This window comes from Rattus rattus, chromosome 13, assembly GCF_011064425.1.
Source record: "Rattus rattus isolate New Zealand chromosome 13, Rrattus_CSIRO_v1, whole genome shotgun sequence".
NCBI lineage: Eukaryota > Metazoa > Chordata > Mammalia > Rodentia > Muridae > Rattus > Rattus rattus.
Genome location: NC_046166.1, coordinates 59399496 through 59415965, shown reverse-complemented (window position 1 = coordinate 59415965; position 16470 = coordinate 59399496). Strand labels below are relative to the sequence as shown.

Below are 16470 nucleotides of genomic sequence, written 5' to 3'. Positions count from 1 at the left end.
TCTGCACTTTGCACTGCCTAGCTTCTAACAGCCCGTGTCTGTGTTCTTCCTGTCCCTCCAGGCTCTTGAGCAACAACAAGATTACTGGGCTCCGTAATGGATCCTTCTTGGGACTGTCTCTGCTGGAAAAGTTGTAAGTGTTGGAAGTTTTTGGGCAAGGTGGGGTGGGGTGGAAGTGGGATGCCATGATAGCAAAGGGTAGGAGGGTGACTCTGGCGAAGATAAGGGAGAGGGGGACTAGAACCTGCAGAGCCAGAGGTAGTATAGCACGTGAGGACAGAGCCTGTTGGTCTGGGAGAGGGAGCAAGTGGCTTTTCAGTAGGGACTGCCTAGGCAAAATAAGGTCTCTTCCCCGTTCTAGGCAGAGGTGGGGCGAAGGGAAGCTCATTAATGCTCTTTAATGAGCAATTAGCTAAGAGGGCTGAGTGAGCCCTTTAGCCAGCCTCGACCGTCCTCCCAGCTGGCTGGCCCAGCATGAAATGGCTGAGGGAAACTTAATGTGACTGAGCTCTCTTTCCTCCATCCAAAAAAACCAAACAGCAATCAAGGTCTAGAGGGGGCAGAGTCCCGGACTGAGGGTGGGGAGCTCAGTAATTTCTGAGTCCCTCTCTCCCCTCTCCCAATTTAAAGGTGCATTTGGAGAAGTGTCCTTACTCTCTCCTGGAGAAGCCTCAGCCCATACTGATGACTCCTGGAGCTGGTTAGGGGCAGTTTGTGGGGAAAGGTTACTGAGCAGGAGGCGGGGGCCACAGGAGTTAGGGAAGTGAGACAGCAGAAGGCTGAGGGCTCAGCTTTGTCCCAGGGCTTGGGGAAGGAGAGATGAGGCCTTAATAGGACACCTGACTCAGAGACTTGACTAAGTCACTTAACCTGCCAGATGAGGGTTTGCATCAACCCATGGCCATGCTTCTAGAACCCAGCTAATGCCATCGCTTTGGGCTCTTGTCCCCACTACACCCATGTTTCCAACCTTCCTCATGCTGTGCCTTTAATACAATGCCTCATGTTGGGATGACCCCAACCATAAAGTTGTTTTCATTGCTACTTCATAACTGCAGCTTTGTTTATATGAAAGAATCCTGGGCTCTTTTCTCTTCTGGAGACCGAGTCTTGCTTTTCCACCCATACCCACCCTCTGTAACCTCTGGTGTCCCTCTCTGAGGCATTCCTAATTCATGCACTATGGCCCTCGGTCCCCTCTTATATCATTTTGTTCCAAAGTCTTGGGTCAGTGTGATGGAAAATACAAATGGAGAAGGGGTGACGTCAGTGTGGTGCACACATCTCTGTACATGTGACCATAGAGGAGTTTGAGGGCCTCTTTCAGTCAAGTCATCAGGACTAGAGAGTTCAAGGGCAATAGAGATGGAGAGTCCACCTAACCGTGTTCGGCTTTCTTATAAAAGCAACTCCACCCCCCCTTCACAGGGGAAGTGAAAAGCTTGCCAAGCCCACCAAGGTAAAGAGGGGGACCCAGAGTTCTTGGTGAGAGACAAGAGTGGTCAAGTCCATGTGGGTTCATAAAACTCTGATCTGGGCAGGCAGGGAATAGAAGAGGGTCCTGAGAGGGAGATGAGTGCTGTAGGGTGGGGTTGTCTGTCTGTCTGTCTTCAGAGTCCTCTGGCTCTGCAGCTCATATTCATGATAATGACAAAAGGCTAGCCTCAGCTCAGGTCTGAGGCTCAAATGCCATTTACATAGAATGCAGCACAGCCTGGTCCTAGAGGGAGCCTGGGTCCCCACTCCATCTGCAGTCTGCACCTTCTAGAATTAATAGCATATTCTGTTTGGATCCATCCATCCATCCTTCCTTCCTTCCTTCCTTCCTTCCTTCCTTCCTTCCTTCCTTCCTTCCTTCCTTCCTTCCTTCCTTTCTTTCTTTCTTTCTTTCTTTCTTTCTTTCTTTCTTTCTTTCTTTCTTTCGAGATAGTCTTGTTATTGTAGCCCAGGCTGAAGCCTCCTGCTTCAGCCCACTAAATGTTGGGATTACAGGTTTACAGACGAGGGAACAAGTTCATTCTTCCACATGTAATTGAGCATTTGGGAATGGATCTAGGTCTTGATTTCTTTTTTGCCTCTGTGCAGCTCTGGCTGTCCTGGAACTCACTGTAGACCAGGCTGGCCTCAAGCTCAGAGACCTCTTTACCTCTGCCACCCAAGTGCTAGGATTCAAGGCGTGTGTACCACCCCAACGAGGTTTTTTTAAGTCTTGATTTTAAGAGGGCAGGAAATCAAACCTCTCTTTAGGGGTCTTTGGGAGAAAGGCAAACCTATATGTTTTCCTTCCTGACACCCATAGTTGAGCACTTCTGTGAATCTCAAGCGACCCTTCTGTCATCTCCCATGGCTACCTACTCTCCTTCCTACCTGTACAGAGTACCTAATCAGGCCCTTCTCCCCAGCACCATGAACAGGGACTCTGCAGTGAGGAGGGTCCTTCAGAGGAAGTACGTAGAAGGAGGTCTTGATTGCCAAGTCATTGGGTATTAGGGGACTGTGCCACAAGAAAAAACACAGCAAGAATTCCCAGCTCTGAGGCCTCAAACCTTAGGTTCAGTCTCCAGCACAGAAGGTGTGATGGCAAATGCCTGTAACCCTTGAACGCCTGAGGACCAGGAGAATGAGACCAACCTGCATTACATGCAAATATAATTATAAATCATTTGCAAAGATCCAATGGGCCCTCAGCTCTTTGGGGATACAGACTGGGTTCAAGGCCAGTCTTAAGATATATTCAATTCTGTCTCAAAAAAAAGGAAGAAGAAGAAGAAAGAAAGAAAGAAAGAAAGAAAGAAAGAAAGAAAGAAAGAAAGAGAGAGGGGGAGGGGGAGGGAGGGAGGAAGAAGGAAGGAAGGAAGGAAGGAAGGAAGGAAGAAAGAAAGAAAGAAAGAAAGAAAGAAAGAAAGAAAGAAAGAAAGAAAGAAAGATGCTTAGAACAGTGTTCTCAACCTGTGGGTGTCGACCCCATAGGTTCAAGCAACCCTTTCACAGGGGTTGTTGAAGACTATCAGAAATACCAGATATTTACTTTATAAGTCATAACAGTAGTGAAATTACAGTTATGAAGTAGCAACAAAAGTGTTGGGGTCGCTACAACATGAGGAAGTGTGTTAAAGGGTCACAGCCTCAGGAAGAGTAGCAACCTGTGCTATAATCACTTCAGAACTTCAGTGAGGGGGCAGAAGGGCCTTTGGGGCAAAGGGCTGTGCTGTGCTCTGCAGCGTAGGGAGAGCACCTAACAGGGCTGGAAAACTCAGGCTCTCTAGCCTGACGATTGATGAGTGTGTACTCTAAAACATCAGGTTTACATGATTGTGGGGGACGACCAAGTCCAGACTCCTAGGTCAGGCTGGTAAGTCAGACAGGGAAAGATGCTACCGTCTTGAGATAGAATTTCCTCTCGACAAGATATTTTTTCTCCTGAGCCTTCAGCTGATTACAGGATATCCAATTGCCTTGTTGAAGAGGTCTCGTTTAAGGCCAGCTGATTGTTCGTCCGCAGAACACCTCCACAGCAGAGTCTAACATTAGTGGTTTGCTTCTTGCTTTGATGTGGGTATCTCGGTGTGTCGCTCAGGACAGCCTTGAAATGCTACACTCAGACGGTTCTCCCCGTAAGCAGCTAGTCGTGCAGGTGCCTACCATGACGCACAGCCAGATGGCTGTGTCACTAACCATTGTGCTAGGGTAGGGAGAAGGCCCATAAGTAATGCAAGCCCTGTGTCCCATTCCTGCAGACGGGTAAGTCACTGGGTCACACGGGGGCCTGGGAATTTTACCCAGCAGGAAGGGAATTCTCATGCTCATCGGAGGTTGGGAGCCAGCATACCAGATGACCCCGAGACTGTGGGCCTATTCATCACAACTATGGCATTGTAGCCTGGTGTGTAGTTGGTGTCCAGGAAACACTGATCTCTCTGTCCAGTGGGAAGACTCGGATGTCTAGGCATGGACAGCTGAGGCCGCGCCAGTTCCATATCCCACGATGTGCAGACATTGTGTCCTATGGGTGGTTTGGGATCTGGTCTGGTCACTGCAGTGGTAATCCATAGGATGTGCCTTAATGGCCATCAGGTCTTTGCAAATGAATGAAAGGGTAGCGTGTGTGTGTGTGTGTGTGTGTGTGTGTGTGTATGTCAGTGTGTCGGTAACTGTGCTGGCCAATCATAGGCAGTGGATTTGCATGCCATCTGCTTTGAACTCCAGGGTGAGGCTAGGAAAGGTACAGGTAGGCTGACAGAGGCACCAGTGTGGATGTGGGATGGGAGGACAGAGGAAGGGAAGGAGAGTCCTTGCAGAAGTGGATATGTTAAGAGGATTTTCATGGCTCATGCCTTTTACCCCAGCACTTGGGAGACAGAGTTGGATCTCTAATCTAAGTTCGAGGCTAGCCTGGGCTACGGAGCGACTTCTTGGACAGCCAAGGCCACACAGAGAAACCCTACCTTAAAAAAACAAACAAGAAGAGAGGATCTTAGTGGTGGATCTAGGATCCAGGGGTACCCATCTCTATCAACTAGGTATGATGAACCAAAAAACTCCTGTCTGCCACAGGTAGCTCATGGCCAGCCCAGGGACTGTACAGAAGGACCAGACATGCCTAAATCACTTTTCCTTATGGTCCCTCAGCCCAACTCAGCCTGTGGCCCAAAGGAAAGACATTTAGGGCAGGGGAGATGGATGAGAGAAACTGACAGAAGCGTACGGCAGGGCCAGCTGTGATAGCCAGACATGATGGAACACTTGTAATCCCAGCACTGGGGAGGCAGAGGCAGAAATGCTGTTGTAAGTTCAAGGCTGGCTTAGAACTTACTGTATGGACCAGGGTAGCCCAGGCTAGCCCAGGCTACATAGGTATATAGAAGACCCTCTCAGAACAGACGAATAAAGCATGAACCTTGTGCTGGTATAAAGAGGCTCAGAATCAAATCCTGTTCTTTCCCTTCATCTCTGAATGCTTCTACCAGCCTTGCATGACCCGTGTGGAGGTGGGGCTAGGAATTCTTCTCTGAGAGGTTGTTATGGGGATAGATGAATTAGATCTTCTATACCAAGAAGTCGCTCCATAGCCCAGGCTATTCTATATATCTTCTGAGTGTAGGCTTTTCCCAGTGAAGGCTGTGCCCTTCCTTTCTAAAGAGTTCTATACATCGTGAGGTGTCTGCCTGACTTGTTGTGTGCCGTGGTCCAGACTTCCCATCATGTGTCTCTTTTGTATGCCAAGGGACGTGTATGAAGACCAGAGGACATCTTACTGGAGTCTACCCTTTCTTTCCACCACATAGGTTTTGAGGCTAAGATACAGGTTGACAAGCTAGTGGCAAACACCTTGACCTGCAGAGCCATTTTGCAGACCCTGGTTGTGCCGGGAACCTAGATCTCCAAGGTGCCTCCCTTTGCCCTCTGGAGTACCGAGATTACAGATGCAATCAGCCATGTGTCACTAGGCCCAGCTTTCGTTGTTGTTTGTGGTGCTGGTGCCCCATACATGCCAAACAAGCAGTGTGTCACAGAACCAACCCCCACCCTCACGTGGAGGACTCATGTCCTCGGGTGCCTTGGATGTTTCTCTCTGTCCAGATCCCCCGCCAAGCACAGGCAACGGGGAACAGGTTGGTCCAGAAATCTTCAGGGCTCTATGAGATGCCTCCATGCCCACCCATGAGACCATTGGACGGACGTGCCCCAGAAGAGGTCAAGGGAGAGGGGGGCGGGACTTAGTATGAAGAAGGGTGCGAGGCTCCACGTGGATGTGGCCCCGCCGAGGCTTGTGTGAAGCTGGCGCACAGGGCCCAAGGAGGGGAGCTCGCTGAGCTGGGGATGATTTGTCATTGCCTAATGAGATTAATGAGCCCTGGGGGCTGGTATGCAGCGGGTGCTGGGGCACTCATTAGAAGCAGATGCTCATGGGAATGGGCCGCTCACCAGCCAGGTGGTTTCCATTAATCTGTGGGCGGGGCCAAGGGTGAGGCCCAGGGCTCTGTCTCTCCATTCCATTCCTGTTCCCACTAACACTGGGGAGGAATGACGCGGAGAAGCTGTCCTGGACTCCAGCTGAAGCCTGCAGGATGGCTAACAAAGTCAGGGGCAGCCCTCTGGTTTGCCCCGGTCAGCATTAAGTGCTGGGGCACAGTGTATGTGCTCAATAAATACCCATAGAATGGTTTCAGGAGCAGAAGCCCTGGGAGGTGGTGGGAAGCTGAGTGTCTGGGACCATAATGGATTTCCTTAACCATGGGACACCCACCCTCCCCCACCCTCCGAGCATCCTCTATACCTGCAAGAGTTCTGGCCAGTCTTGCAGCCAGCCTGCCTGCACTTTCAAGTTGAACTCTGGAAACCTTGTAGGGCTCAGGGCAAGCTGCTGTGCGGCCAGCAAACCTATAATTTGGTTTTCAGACCTACAAGCAGGGAGGTCTGTGGGGGCTAGGAGGAGCCAATTCCGTGCAGCCCTACTCTTCCCTGAATGTGTGTGAGCGCGTGACACACACACACACACACACACACAGTCACGTCAGCTCGCACTTTACAACAACTCTAACATGATGTAATTTATGTTGCCCATTTAAAGTGCGAGAGATCCAGTGGGCCCGGATACGTTTCAGAAAATTGTGTAACCGTTGCTCTAATCTAATTTTAGAACATTTTCATCATCCACAAAAGAAAGAACTTGAATCATTAACTGTCAGTCTCCGTTCCTTTGCCAGACCTAAGCAACCGCTAATATCGTCTCCATTTTTACGGATTTGCCTGTTATGGACATGTCATATAAATAGAATTATATAATATGTAATCTTTTATAACTAGATCCTCTCAGCCAGTGTAACATTTTCCAGCTTCATCCAGGCTTTATCAGCACTCATTCCTCCTTGTGGGCAAACAATAAATAGCTCATTGACTGAACATGATATATTTTTAAATCTTCTATTTATGCATTGATGGATACTTGGTACTTTTGCCTTTTATGCAGTAACAATCGAATTCTTTGGGGGAACTTTCACCTGGTGGGCTTTTTTGTTTTGTTTTGCTTCTGCTCGTTTCCGGTTTTTGGAGATGGGTTCTAGATATATAACTGTGGCTGGCCTCAGATTCACAATCCTCCTGCCTCAGCCTCCTAAGTGCCAGGATGGAAGATTTGCATCACTGCTGTGGCCAGCTTTGACCTCCCACACTCAGGTTCTGGAAAGGACACAGGGCGTGACTGCCCTAGGAAGTCTCCCTCCATTTTGCTGTCAGGGGTCCCTTCCTTGATGCTGACACCTGTTGGCGGGAGAAGGGTGTGCCTGGAGTCAGGGTGGCTAGTGGATGATCAAGAGTGCACAAAAGGCAATGGGGATAGGGACACACCATCAGTGAAATGCCTTTGTCCTGGGTCTAGAGCTCTGTGGAAACAGACATGGAATCCATATTCTAGAAACATCTGTGTCCTTCAACTGGTTACTTTGGCTTGCAGCCTCAGCTAATTAATGGAGGATTCATTTAGATAATCTGGAGCAAGGATCTTTAAAAACAAAAAAAAAAAACAAAAAAACAGGGTCTCGATACATAGACCAGGCTATCTCAAACTCATAGGGGTCCACTTGTCTGTACCTCCTGAGTGCTGGGATTAAAGGTATGCACCACCATACCTGGAGTGTTTTTCATTGTGGGATGGAACTTGGGGCCTACACATGAGGCAGGAGCTCTCCCAGTAAGCCCCATCCCCAGCTCTGTGGAGCAAGGTGTTCTTAGCCTGGGTTCCACAGCCCTTCAAGACCATGTCCCCACTGTTAAGTGTAGAACACTCTTCCAGGGTGGGAGTCCCGACTTCCTCAGCTTTCCCCAGCAATATTATACAGGAAGGGTTCCGAACAGCCAATTGACAAGAGCCTTGGATTTCTAAATATACAGGTCCTGGGGTAGCATTTCCTCCTGTCCCTGGGGAAGTACAGCCCTGAGCCACTTCCCCTATTCAGGGACCAGGAGACATGGCCTGTCATCCAGAGGTCTATTGGACTGTCTGGGTTCAGCCCAGGGAGCAGCCCCTGGTTGGAGCCACTCCTAGGAACCTAACTGCAAGAGACCATCTTGGTCACCTCTGAGCCCCACTTGAGGAAAGGGGGAGAAAGCTTGTCCCTGTGGAAGCTGCCCTGTAGAGAATGCCCCGAGTGGCTCAGCTGCAGGAAACAGGGCAGGGAGAGGGGCTGGGGCCCCAGGGCTGCCTTGCTCCCATCTGCAGAGCATCAGTGGGGCAGGCGGGTGGGGTTCACGGGGTGGGGGGGGAGGAAATGAGAATAAACACAAGTGAGCAGAGAGGGGAGGGGCGGGGGGCTGCCGCCTCAGCCCCTTGGCAGCCCATGAAGGGAAGTGACACACAATGAGGAATGTGTTTCTCTCTACCCGCCCCTGCATGGGGGTGGGAGGCAGATCCCTGAGAATGGCCAGACCCCAGCAGAGGCCAGGGGGCACATGCTGGATCAACAGAAGAGGGTGGGATGAAAGGGTGGAGCCTGACAGTCGAAGGGGGGTGAGGGGGATACACAGGAAGGGCAGTCCTGGGCAGGGGGACTTTCGCTGTCCTCTCCACTGGGCATGCAGGGAATCTAGGGCCAGCCCAAGCCATTCCGCAGTGCTTCTGCCCAGCATTGGGGCACCTCCACACAGCTCCAACTTTCTCTAGGATATTGAGCCCTGGGATACTAGCATTCCCCTTCTTCCTAAAGGGGACTCAGCATCGTTCTCAGCTTTGGTGTGAGAGGGACCTTACTGCCTCTTGTCTCTCAGCGTTTCTTTCCCCCACAGGGACTGCACAAACAGGCCCCCTGGTGGGACAGGACAGCACCTCCCTATCCTGGACACCCATTTCCTCTTACCCAGCAGGGACATAGCTCAGTTAACTCTCTCCTGTCCATAATTCAGACCTGTCTCCAAGGCCTTAGCCTTACCTGGGATGGTGAACTTTGGTCAACTCCAGGTTGACCCCCAGATATCTTTGTCAGAGTTCTGTCTTCCTCCTCCAGGAGAGGCTCCCCTTTACTCACTGCTCCTAGCTTCCTAGGCTCTTTTAGGTGGGAGCAGAAAAAATGGCCCTTAGTGCTCCGGGTAGCCTCAGTGTCAGTGTTAGCTTAGAAAAGGTGAGGTCTGGTGGAACCTTGGGTAGGTGAGTCATGATCTGTAGCTCTCCATAGCCATGCACAGCCTAGAGGCTAATGCAGAAGATGAGTAGGCAGGTACCCAAGTTGGCCCTTCGTACAGAGGCCTGCATGCTACATACTGGGCTGATGCCATTAGATAGGCATGTCCTCCTGGTTATCATGTGGGGGAGGGGGGGGGCCTGCAGCCAATGGGGAGGGGAGGAGAGGGAGGGTCAAGAGTTGAAGTCCTGCCTCAGTGGTGTTTGAGCCCCTGAATTGGGAGTCAGGGGCTGCTATGAGAGTCACCTGTGGTATGTTTCTTCATGTGCAGTGGGGATGACCCTCAGGAGTCATCCATCTTGCCGTGACCTGCTCAGCCCAAGAGCAGCTTCCTTGCCACCTCCTGACAGCAGTGAGGGGTTGGGACTAAAGACATTGCATAGATTTTATTAGCCCTGGGCCTCATCTGGACCTCATGGTTGGCAACTTGAGCTTGGGGCTGTACAGGGGCACAGTGTATTGCTCACCCAGCCTTGCTGTCCTCTTCCTCATAGGCTCCAGAGAGAGGGGGAGACGTTGGAGGGGCATGGGGAGGGACAGAAGGAGAGAAGGGGGAGGGAGGAAGGGATAGAAAGAGAGGGAAGGAGAGAGAGAGAGGGAGGAGGAGGAAAGGGGGAGGAGAGGAAAGGTAGAGGAGGGAGGAAGGAAGGAGAGAGAGAGAGAGAGAGAGAGAGAGAGAGAGAGAGAGAGAGAATATGAATGAGAACGCTAGCTGTTGGAATACAATAAATGGAAAGCTCCCCCTGATGGCTAGGTATAGCTGTTTTCAAAGGCTCCCCAGAACAGCTCTGTAAGATCTGGAGTGGCTCTGTTGAAGGACCATAGGAAGCCTAGTCTTCTATTTCCTTATGCAAAGCTTTCTCCATCCCCTGTCCCTGTTCCCCATTCAAAGCCCTTCCTCTCTGTCTCTTGACTCTAGTATCATCTTTAGTATGTTGACATAAATAAAACACAGCTCTTGTCCCAGAGGAGTAAGATGTAGTTGTTTCTGAGCCACAGGTGGGTAACTGAGATCTGGGAATGGATTTCACTTGCCCTGAATGACGTGGAAGGTGTGACATAAACTTTATAGTCCCAGAACAAAGAAGTCCATAGATCAAAGCACATAGCAAATTAGTGAAAGCAGGTAGCCATTACAGCAAAGTGGAGAGATCAGCTGTTCCAGGCCTCAGATGCTCTCTGAGGACATTCTTAGCTTTGGGTCATCTGCTTAGTCACAAAGGTCTTTGCTGATAGTCAAAAGGAAGTTTGACTGAATACAAAGTAGCTATTAAGGGAACTAAAGATAGCCCAGGATAATTGTGGCTTTGCATTTGCAACACAACTCTGTCATCATTAGGCAAACAGCTCCTGAATTAGTCTGCCGGGCCTTCATGCAGATCTGTTGTTCATGGGACTTTAGCTTACAAATGTTTCTCTGACCTGTACAGAGAGGTAGAAGAGACCAGTTGGGTTGGGAGTGTAGGAAAGATGACTTGGAAAGAAACCAAGTCCCACAGAAAGCCAGAATCTGGGTTGGCAAAATGTTCTACCCAAGGAGCAGTGCAGCCCTCAGACAGAAGTGTGAAGGTCTCCCCACTGCTTTCCACAGAGACCTGAGGAGCAATGTCATCAGCACCGTGCAGCCTGGAGCCTTCCTAGGTCTGGGAGAGCTGAAACGATTGTGAGTGGCCTGTCTTGCCTACCCTAATCCCAGCCCTCTTCTTATCCACAAAGAAATTCCCAGATACCACAAGCAGCCACCCCTAGTACCCACCCTGCCCTGTCCCTTCTCAGATACCAAGCCTTTACTCAAGACATTGGCTGGGGCCAAACATGGAGGTGGTTTCCAGCTTGCTGTGGCATTGGGCCCAAGCCTACTGCCCACATAATCTCCAGCTGAACGTCTCTCTCAGAAGAAAATCTTTACCCTGTTGTATCTGAGGACTTGCTGAGCGTATGTGTGTGTGTGTGTGTGTGTCTCTCTCTCTCTCTCTCTAGAGATCTCTCCAACAACCGGATCGGCTGTCTCACCTCAGAGACATTTCAGGGCCTCCCTAGACTTCTCAGACTGTGAGTGATAGGCCTTGGAGGGGAGGGGAGAGGAGGGGAAGAGCTGTGGAGGGGAAGGGGAGAACCTGGGAGGAAGAAGACTGGGCCAAACCGTTTCTCCTTCCATCAATCTACTGGCTTGGCCCAGGGGTACCTCAGATCTCATCTCGCCCTTCCCTGTCCTCTGCAGAAACATATCTGGAAACATCTACTCTAGTCTGCAACCTGGGGTCTTTGATGAGCTGCCAGACCTTAAGATTGTGTGAGTATTTTTCACAACACAGGAGCAGCCCCCTCGTCAGAAAGCAGACACCTGGAACCAGGGGCCTTGGAAGGGCAAACCTCAGCCCTAGCCTTACCCCTAAAGAAACTCCCCAGTGCCGTGAGCAACCACCTTACCTGCCCTCCACTCCACACTGTCCCTTCTCAAACCCCCATTCTCTATTCAACACATTGACTGGGGCCAAATGTGTGGCCATTTCTAGCCCCAAAGGGCAAGCATCATGCCTGTTGACTAGGCAGACTGCCAGAAATGCCCCTAAATTAGTCCTGTCGTGGGCAGCAGGGCACTCATGTACCCAAGGTTGTCTTCTCCAGTCCTTGCCTGCTTAGCTTCATCCCTGTGAACCCACGCTGTTCCTTGTGCCTGCCCTGCAGGGACTTTGGTACTGAGTTTCTGACCTGTGACTGCCGCCTGCGCTGGCTGCTGCCCTGGGCCCGGAATCACTCCCTGCAGCTGTCAGAGCGCACGCTCTGTGCCTACCCCAGTGCCCTGCACGCCCACGCCCTGAGCAGCCTCCAGGAGTCCCAGCTCCGCTGTGGTAAGAAACCTATCCCAGGCCCCAAGAGAAGGTCCCTCACCCACAGCTTGCTAGATCAAGACCTTCTGGGCTATGTATGTGGTGACAGGATGGCCATGTTTTCCAGTTCCATTGGGTGGCCCTCCACCAGCATGCCTAAACCTCTTCTAGGTCTTTTTGCTTGTTCATATTTTCATCCGGTCTCTCCTTCTGGGTAACACCACCCTATAATTCTCTTGTTTCCCTTTTTTTTTTTTTTTCTGGGAGGACTCTTTCTGATTCCTTTCATTCCCAACCAGAGATCACTAGAGGCAGAGGGTCTGGGCCTACTCTGTGGGATCCCACTCTTGCCATTAAGGACAAGTATGGCAGTGACGGGGGCCACTCACGGCTCACGTGTGCCTGAGCTCCGGCGTCACCCCGATGTCTCACGCACAGAAGGGGCTCTGGAACTGCATACGCACTACCTCATCCCATCCCTGCGCCAAGTGGTGTTCCAGGGTGACCGCCTGCCCTTCCAGTGCTCGGCCAGCTACTTGGGCAACGACACCCAGATCCACTGGTACCACAACGGGGCCCCTATGGAGAGCGACGAGCAGGCTGGCATCGTCCTTGCAGAAAACCTCATCCACGACTGCACCTTCATCACCAGGTACAGGCTCTGTTGTCCCTTTCTAGTGGAGGGCATGGAGACAGGTAGCACAGTCACCATTGCCCTCCAGACATGCTCCTGGGAGAAGGGAAAGAGAAGGGAGGAGAGAGAGAGAGAGAGAGAGAGAGAGAGAGAGAGAGAGAGAGAGAGAGAGAGAGAGAGAGAGAGATTAAAGAGAGCTAAGATGCAATCATAAATGGGTCTGAATAGAGTTTAGAACTAAATCCTCACTGCCTTCTGATTGGAGGGGCTTCCACCATGCCTGCAGTGCCCCTCCAATCAGAAGACGGTGGGTATGGACGCACATGGATCTCTCATTCCATTAAAGCAAGGACCTGAGCTGGTCCCAGGAGAAGGCATGGCAGATGGGCTATCCAGGGGGGCTTGGAAGGGAGGCACGTCTAGGCCTGAGAGCACTCACCAAGTGTCTTAGTTTTCTTTCTGTTGCTATGATAAGCACCATGTGCAAAAGCAACTTGGGGAGGAAAGGAAGGGAAGTCGGGGGCAGGAACCTGGGGGCAGGAACCTGGGGGCAGGAACCTGGGGGCAGGAACTGAAGCAGAGACCATGGAGGAGCAGTTTCTTGACTTGTTCCTTCCATTCAGCTGTTTTTCTTAAACAACCCTGGACCACCTGCCCAGGGGTGACACTGCCCACAGTGGGCTGGGCTTTCTCACATCGTACCTGGATAAAGAAAAGCCTCCTGTGATTGAAGTATTTTCTCAGTTGAGGTCCATCTTCTCAGTTGACCCTCGCTTGGGTCAAGTTGACATGATGGTGATGGTGACAGTGACGGTGATGGTGACGGTGACGGTGATAATGACCAGAGCACAAAGCCAGCTCCCCCTCTCCTCCCGCAGTGAGCTGACCCTGTCTCACATCGGCGTGTGGGCCTCAGGCGAATGGGAGTGCTCCGTGTCCACAGTCCAAGGCAACACCAGCAAGAAGGTGGAGATAGTAGTACTGGAGACCTCTGCCTCCTACTGCCCTGCAGAACGGGTGACCAACAACCGTGGGGACTTCAGGTTGGCTGCTTCTGCTTTATAAATGGCCGCCTGGCCCTTGTCCCTGTCCCCAGCCCTGCACCCGCTGATAGCACAAGTGACCAGGGCCACCCACTTGCTTTCTTCCTCCAGTCCCAAGGCCTCCCTTCTTGTCACTTAACCCACAATCTTGCTGCTACATCTCAGGAAGATGAGCATCTTTTAATTGCTTCCTCCCACTTTGGTATGCAAAAGCTTTCCCGAAACAGGGTCACACTTTAATGTTCTAGAGGCCCAAAACAGGGAGAAAAAAATCAGCATACTGTCCAATTAGTGGCTGAACGTGTCTGAGAACCCAGATCTCTGCCTTGCATCCCAAGCGTTTGCCTGCAGTAGCATTGTCAGAAAGCAGAACTTGGGGACTCCTTAAGATCTGCCAGGATACCCTTTATTGAACCCCTCACCAAGTTCCAGGGATCTGGTGTCACAGTCCTAGGTTGGTGTTGGGAGGGGAGGGTGTTTGTCTCAAAGAGCCTTGGTCATAACAGTTTCCTGTCTCTACCACTAGGTGGCCCCGAACCTTGGCTGGCATCACAGCTTACCAATCCTGCTTACAGTACCCCTTCACCTCTGTGCCCTTGAGTGGGGGAGCCCCGGGTACCCGAGCCTCACGCAGGTGTGACAGAGCTGGCCGCTGGGAGCCAGGGGACTACTCACACTGTCTGTACACCAATGACATCACTCGGGTGCTCTACACCTTTGTGCTGGTGAGGCTGGGGCGCCCCCAAACTTTGATTCCTGGAATTGGCTGGGATGGAGCCTGATGCCTCGTAGGGGAGGCTGTACCTCGGTGTGCTTTAAGAGCGGGTATGGCTGTCTGGCATAGTGGTGCATGCCTTTTATCCCAGCACTCAGGAAGCAGACGAGTTCAAACCCAATCTGGTCTATGTAGTAAGTTCTAGGATGACCAGTTATATAGTGAGACCCTGTCTCAGGGGCCCAGGGGGTTAGGGGTAGGGTAACAGCAAGAACTATGGGCTGACACCTTTTTTTCCCCTTAGTGCTTGTCTTCTCCCAGGGTCAGGCCTCTACTCCATCTTCTCTATCCACCATCCCATTGGTTTACAGCCTTCCCAACCTTAGGCTAGTGGTGCTTGGCTTGAATAGCCTAGAGTTGTGACTATCAGGGACTCATGTGAGCTTTTGATCATGATGGTCTCAGTAGATGGTCTTGGTTCCTCTCCTGTGTTGGTCCTGGGTTCCAGGGGCTAGTTCTAGAACAGAAAGGGGAAACCAGGCTGATCTTTTTTCCCCAATGCCCCCAGATGCCCATCAATGCCTCCAATGCATTGACCTTGGCCCACCAGCTGCGCGTGTACACTGCTGAAGCTGCCAGTTTCTCAGACATGATGGACGTGGTCTACGTGGCTCAGATGATCCAGAAGTTTTTGGGTTACGTTGACCAGATCAAAGAGGTGAGATTCAACGTATCCTCCGGGACCCCTGGAAGCAGTCTCAGGCCTCACACACACTGAGTCCCAAATACCACCCCTGCCCATGGTAACAGCCTGCCTCTCTCCCTCAGCTGGTGGAGGTGATGGTGGACATGGCCAGCAACCTGATGCTGGTGGACGAGCACCTTTTGTGGCTGGCCCAGCGAGAAGACAAAGCCTGCAGTGGCATTGTGGGTGCCCTGGAGCGAATTGGAGGAGCTGCCCTTAGCCCCCATGCCCAGCACATCTCTGTGGTACCGTAGGTTGGCGCGGGAGGGACCCTCCAGGGACTAGCACTGGGGGAGGGAAGCCTGAGAGTAGCGTCCACAGAAGGGAAGTGCTCCCCTTTCCCCAGGACACGTAGCAGGCTCTGGTAGCACGGCGGCAAGCACCGCTCAGCTGTGAACCGTCAGAGCAGCATGAAGGAGAGGGGGATGCCATGGTGACACAGTGTGGGCCTTTCTGGTTGCGGGCTGAGTTGAGGGTTAGCTGGTGGAAATGAATAGGAGTGCAGTGGGCATGAACGCAGGAAAAGAGGAGCTTTGTCCAGGGTGGACAGCACTTTCAGTGGAATGAGGAGTGCCCCAAGTTTACTGAGGGACAGTGACATCTCTAAACTGGTAGAATGAATAAATACGGTAGATCATCTCCGTATAAGATGTGCTAGACACTTGGGGACTTATGGGGGGCGGTGGGTAGACATGGATCCTGCCTGATAGCTGAGGTGCAGGCAACAGAAGTAGAAGATAGCATACGGGAACAACAATGCCTTCAAGAGAAGGAGAAGACCCATGACTGGAAGACTCACGTGTGTTTGTGTGTGCACATGTGTGTGTGCACACGAGCACACAAGCGTGCACATAGATGACTCCGTGGCACACGTAAGACTTTCCATGCTCTGAAGAGACAGTGAAGAAAAAAGGATAAAGGGAGATCTGAAGTAGATCTGAAGCGAGGAAACATGTGGTTTTGCGTAGGAGACCACAATCTCTCAGACACTGGGTGACAAGTTCCCTCTTCCTAGAACTCAAGGAATGTGGCATTGGAGGCCTACCTCATCAAGCCTCACAGCTATGTGGGCCTGACCTGCACAGCCTTCCAGAGGAGGGAGGTAGGAGTGTCAGGAGTACAGCCAAGCAGCCCTGGCCAGGATGTCCCACTCGAGCCTGAGGCCCTGGCTGATCAGCAGCTTCGATTCCGCTGTACCACTGGGAGGCCCAACGTTTCTCTGTCATCCTTCCACATCAAGGTGGGCACCAGGGGAAGGGAAGGGTGTGGGTGTGGGTACCAGAAGCTGAAGAGGGTGGCACTGAGAGGTAGGGGTCAGGGGGTGGGGAG

The 16470-nt window shown here is 51.6% G+C and overlaps 1 protein-coding gene across 1 annotated transcript in view; it reads left to right on the top strand.

Annotated features, from left to right (window-relative positions):
- Adgra2 (adhesion G protein-coupled receptor A2) overlaps positions 1–16470 on the top strand; it is a 38397-nt gene that overhangs the window by 14986 nt on the left and 6941 nt on the right. The window contains exons 2-12 of the mRNA XM_032918899.1: positions 62–133; positions 10765–10836; positions 11154–11225; positions 11395–11466; positions 11862–12025; positions 12443–12656; positions 13517–13681; positions 14208–14406; positions 14965–15114; positions 15225–15386; positions 16157–16381. Coding sequence (XP_032774790.1) covers positions 62–133; positions 10765–10836; positions 11154–11225; positions 11395–11466; positions 11862–12025; positions 12443–12656; positions 13517–13681; positions 14208–14406; positions 14965–15114; positions 15225–15386; positions 16157–16381 — 1567 coding nt within the window. The remainder of the gene's footprint in view (positions 1–61; positions 134–10764; positions 10837–11153; positions 11226–11394; positions 11467–11861; positions 12026–12442; positions 12657–13516; positions 13682–14207; positions 14407–14964; positions 15115–15224; positions 15387–16156; positions 16382–16470) is intronic.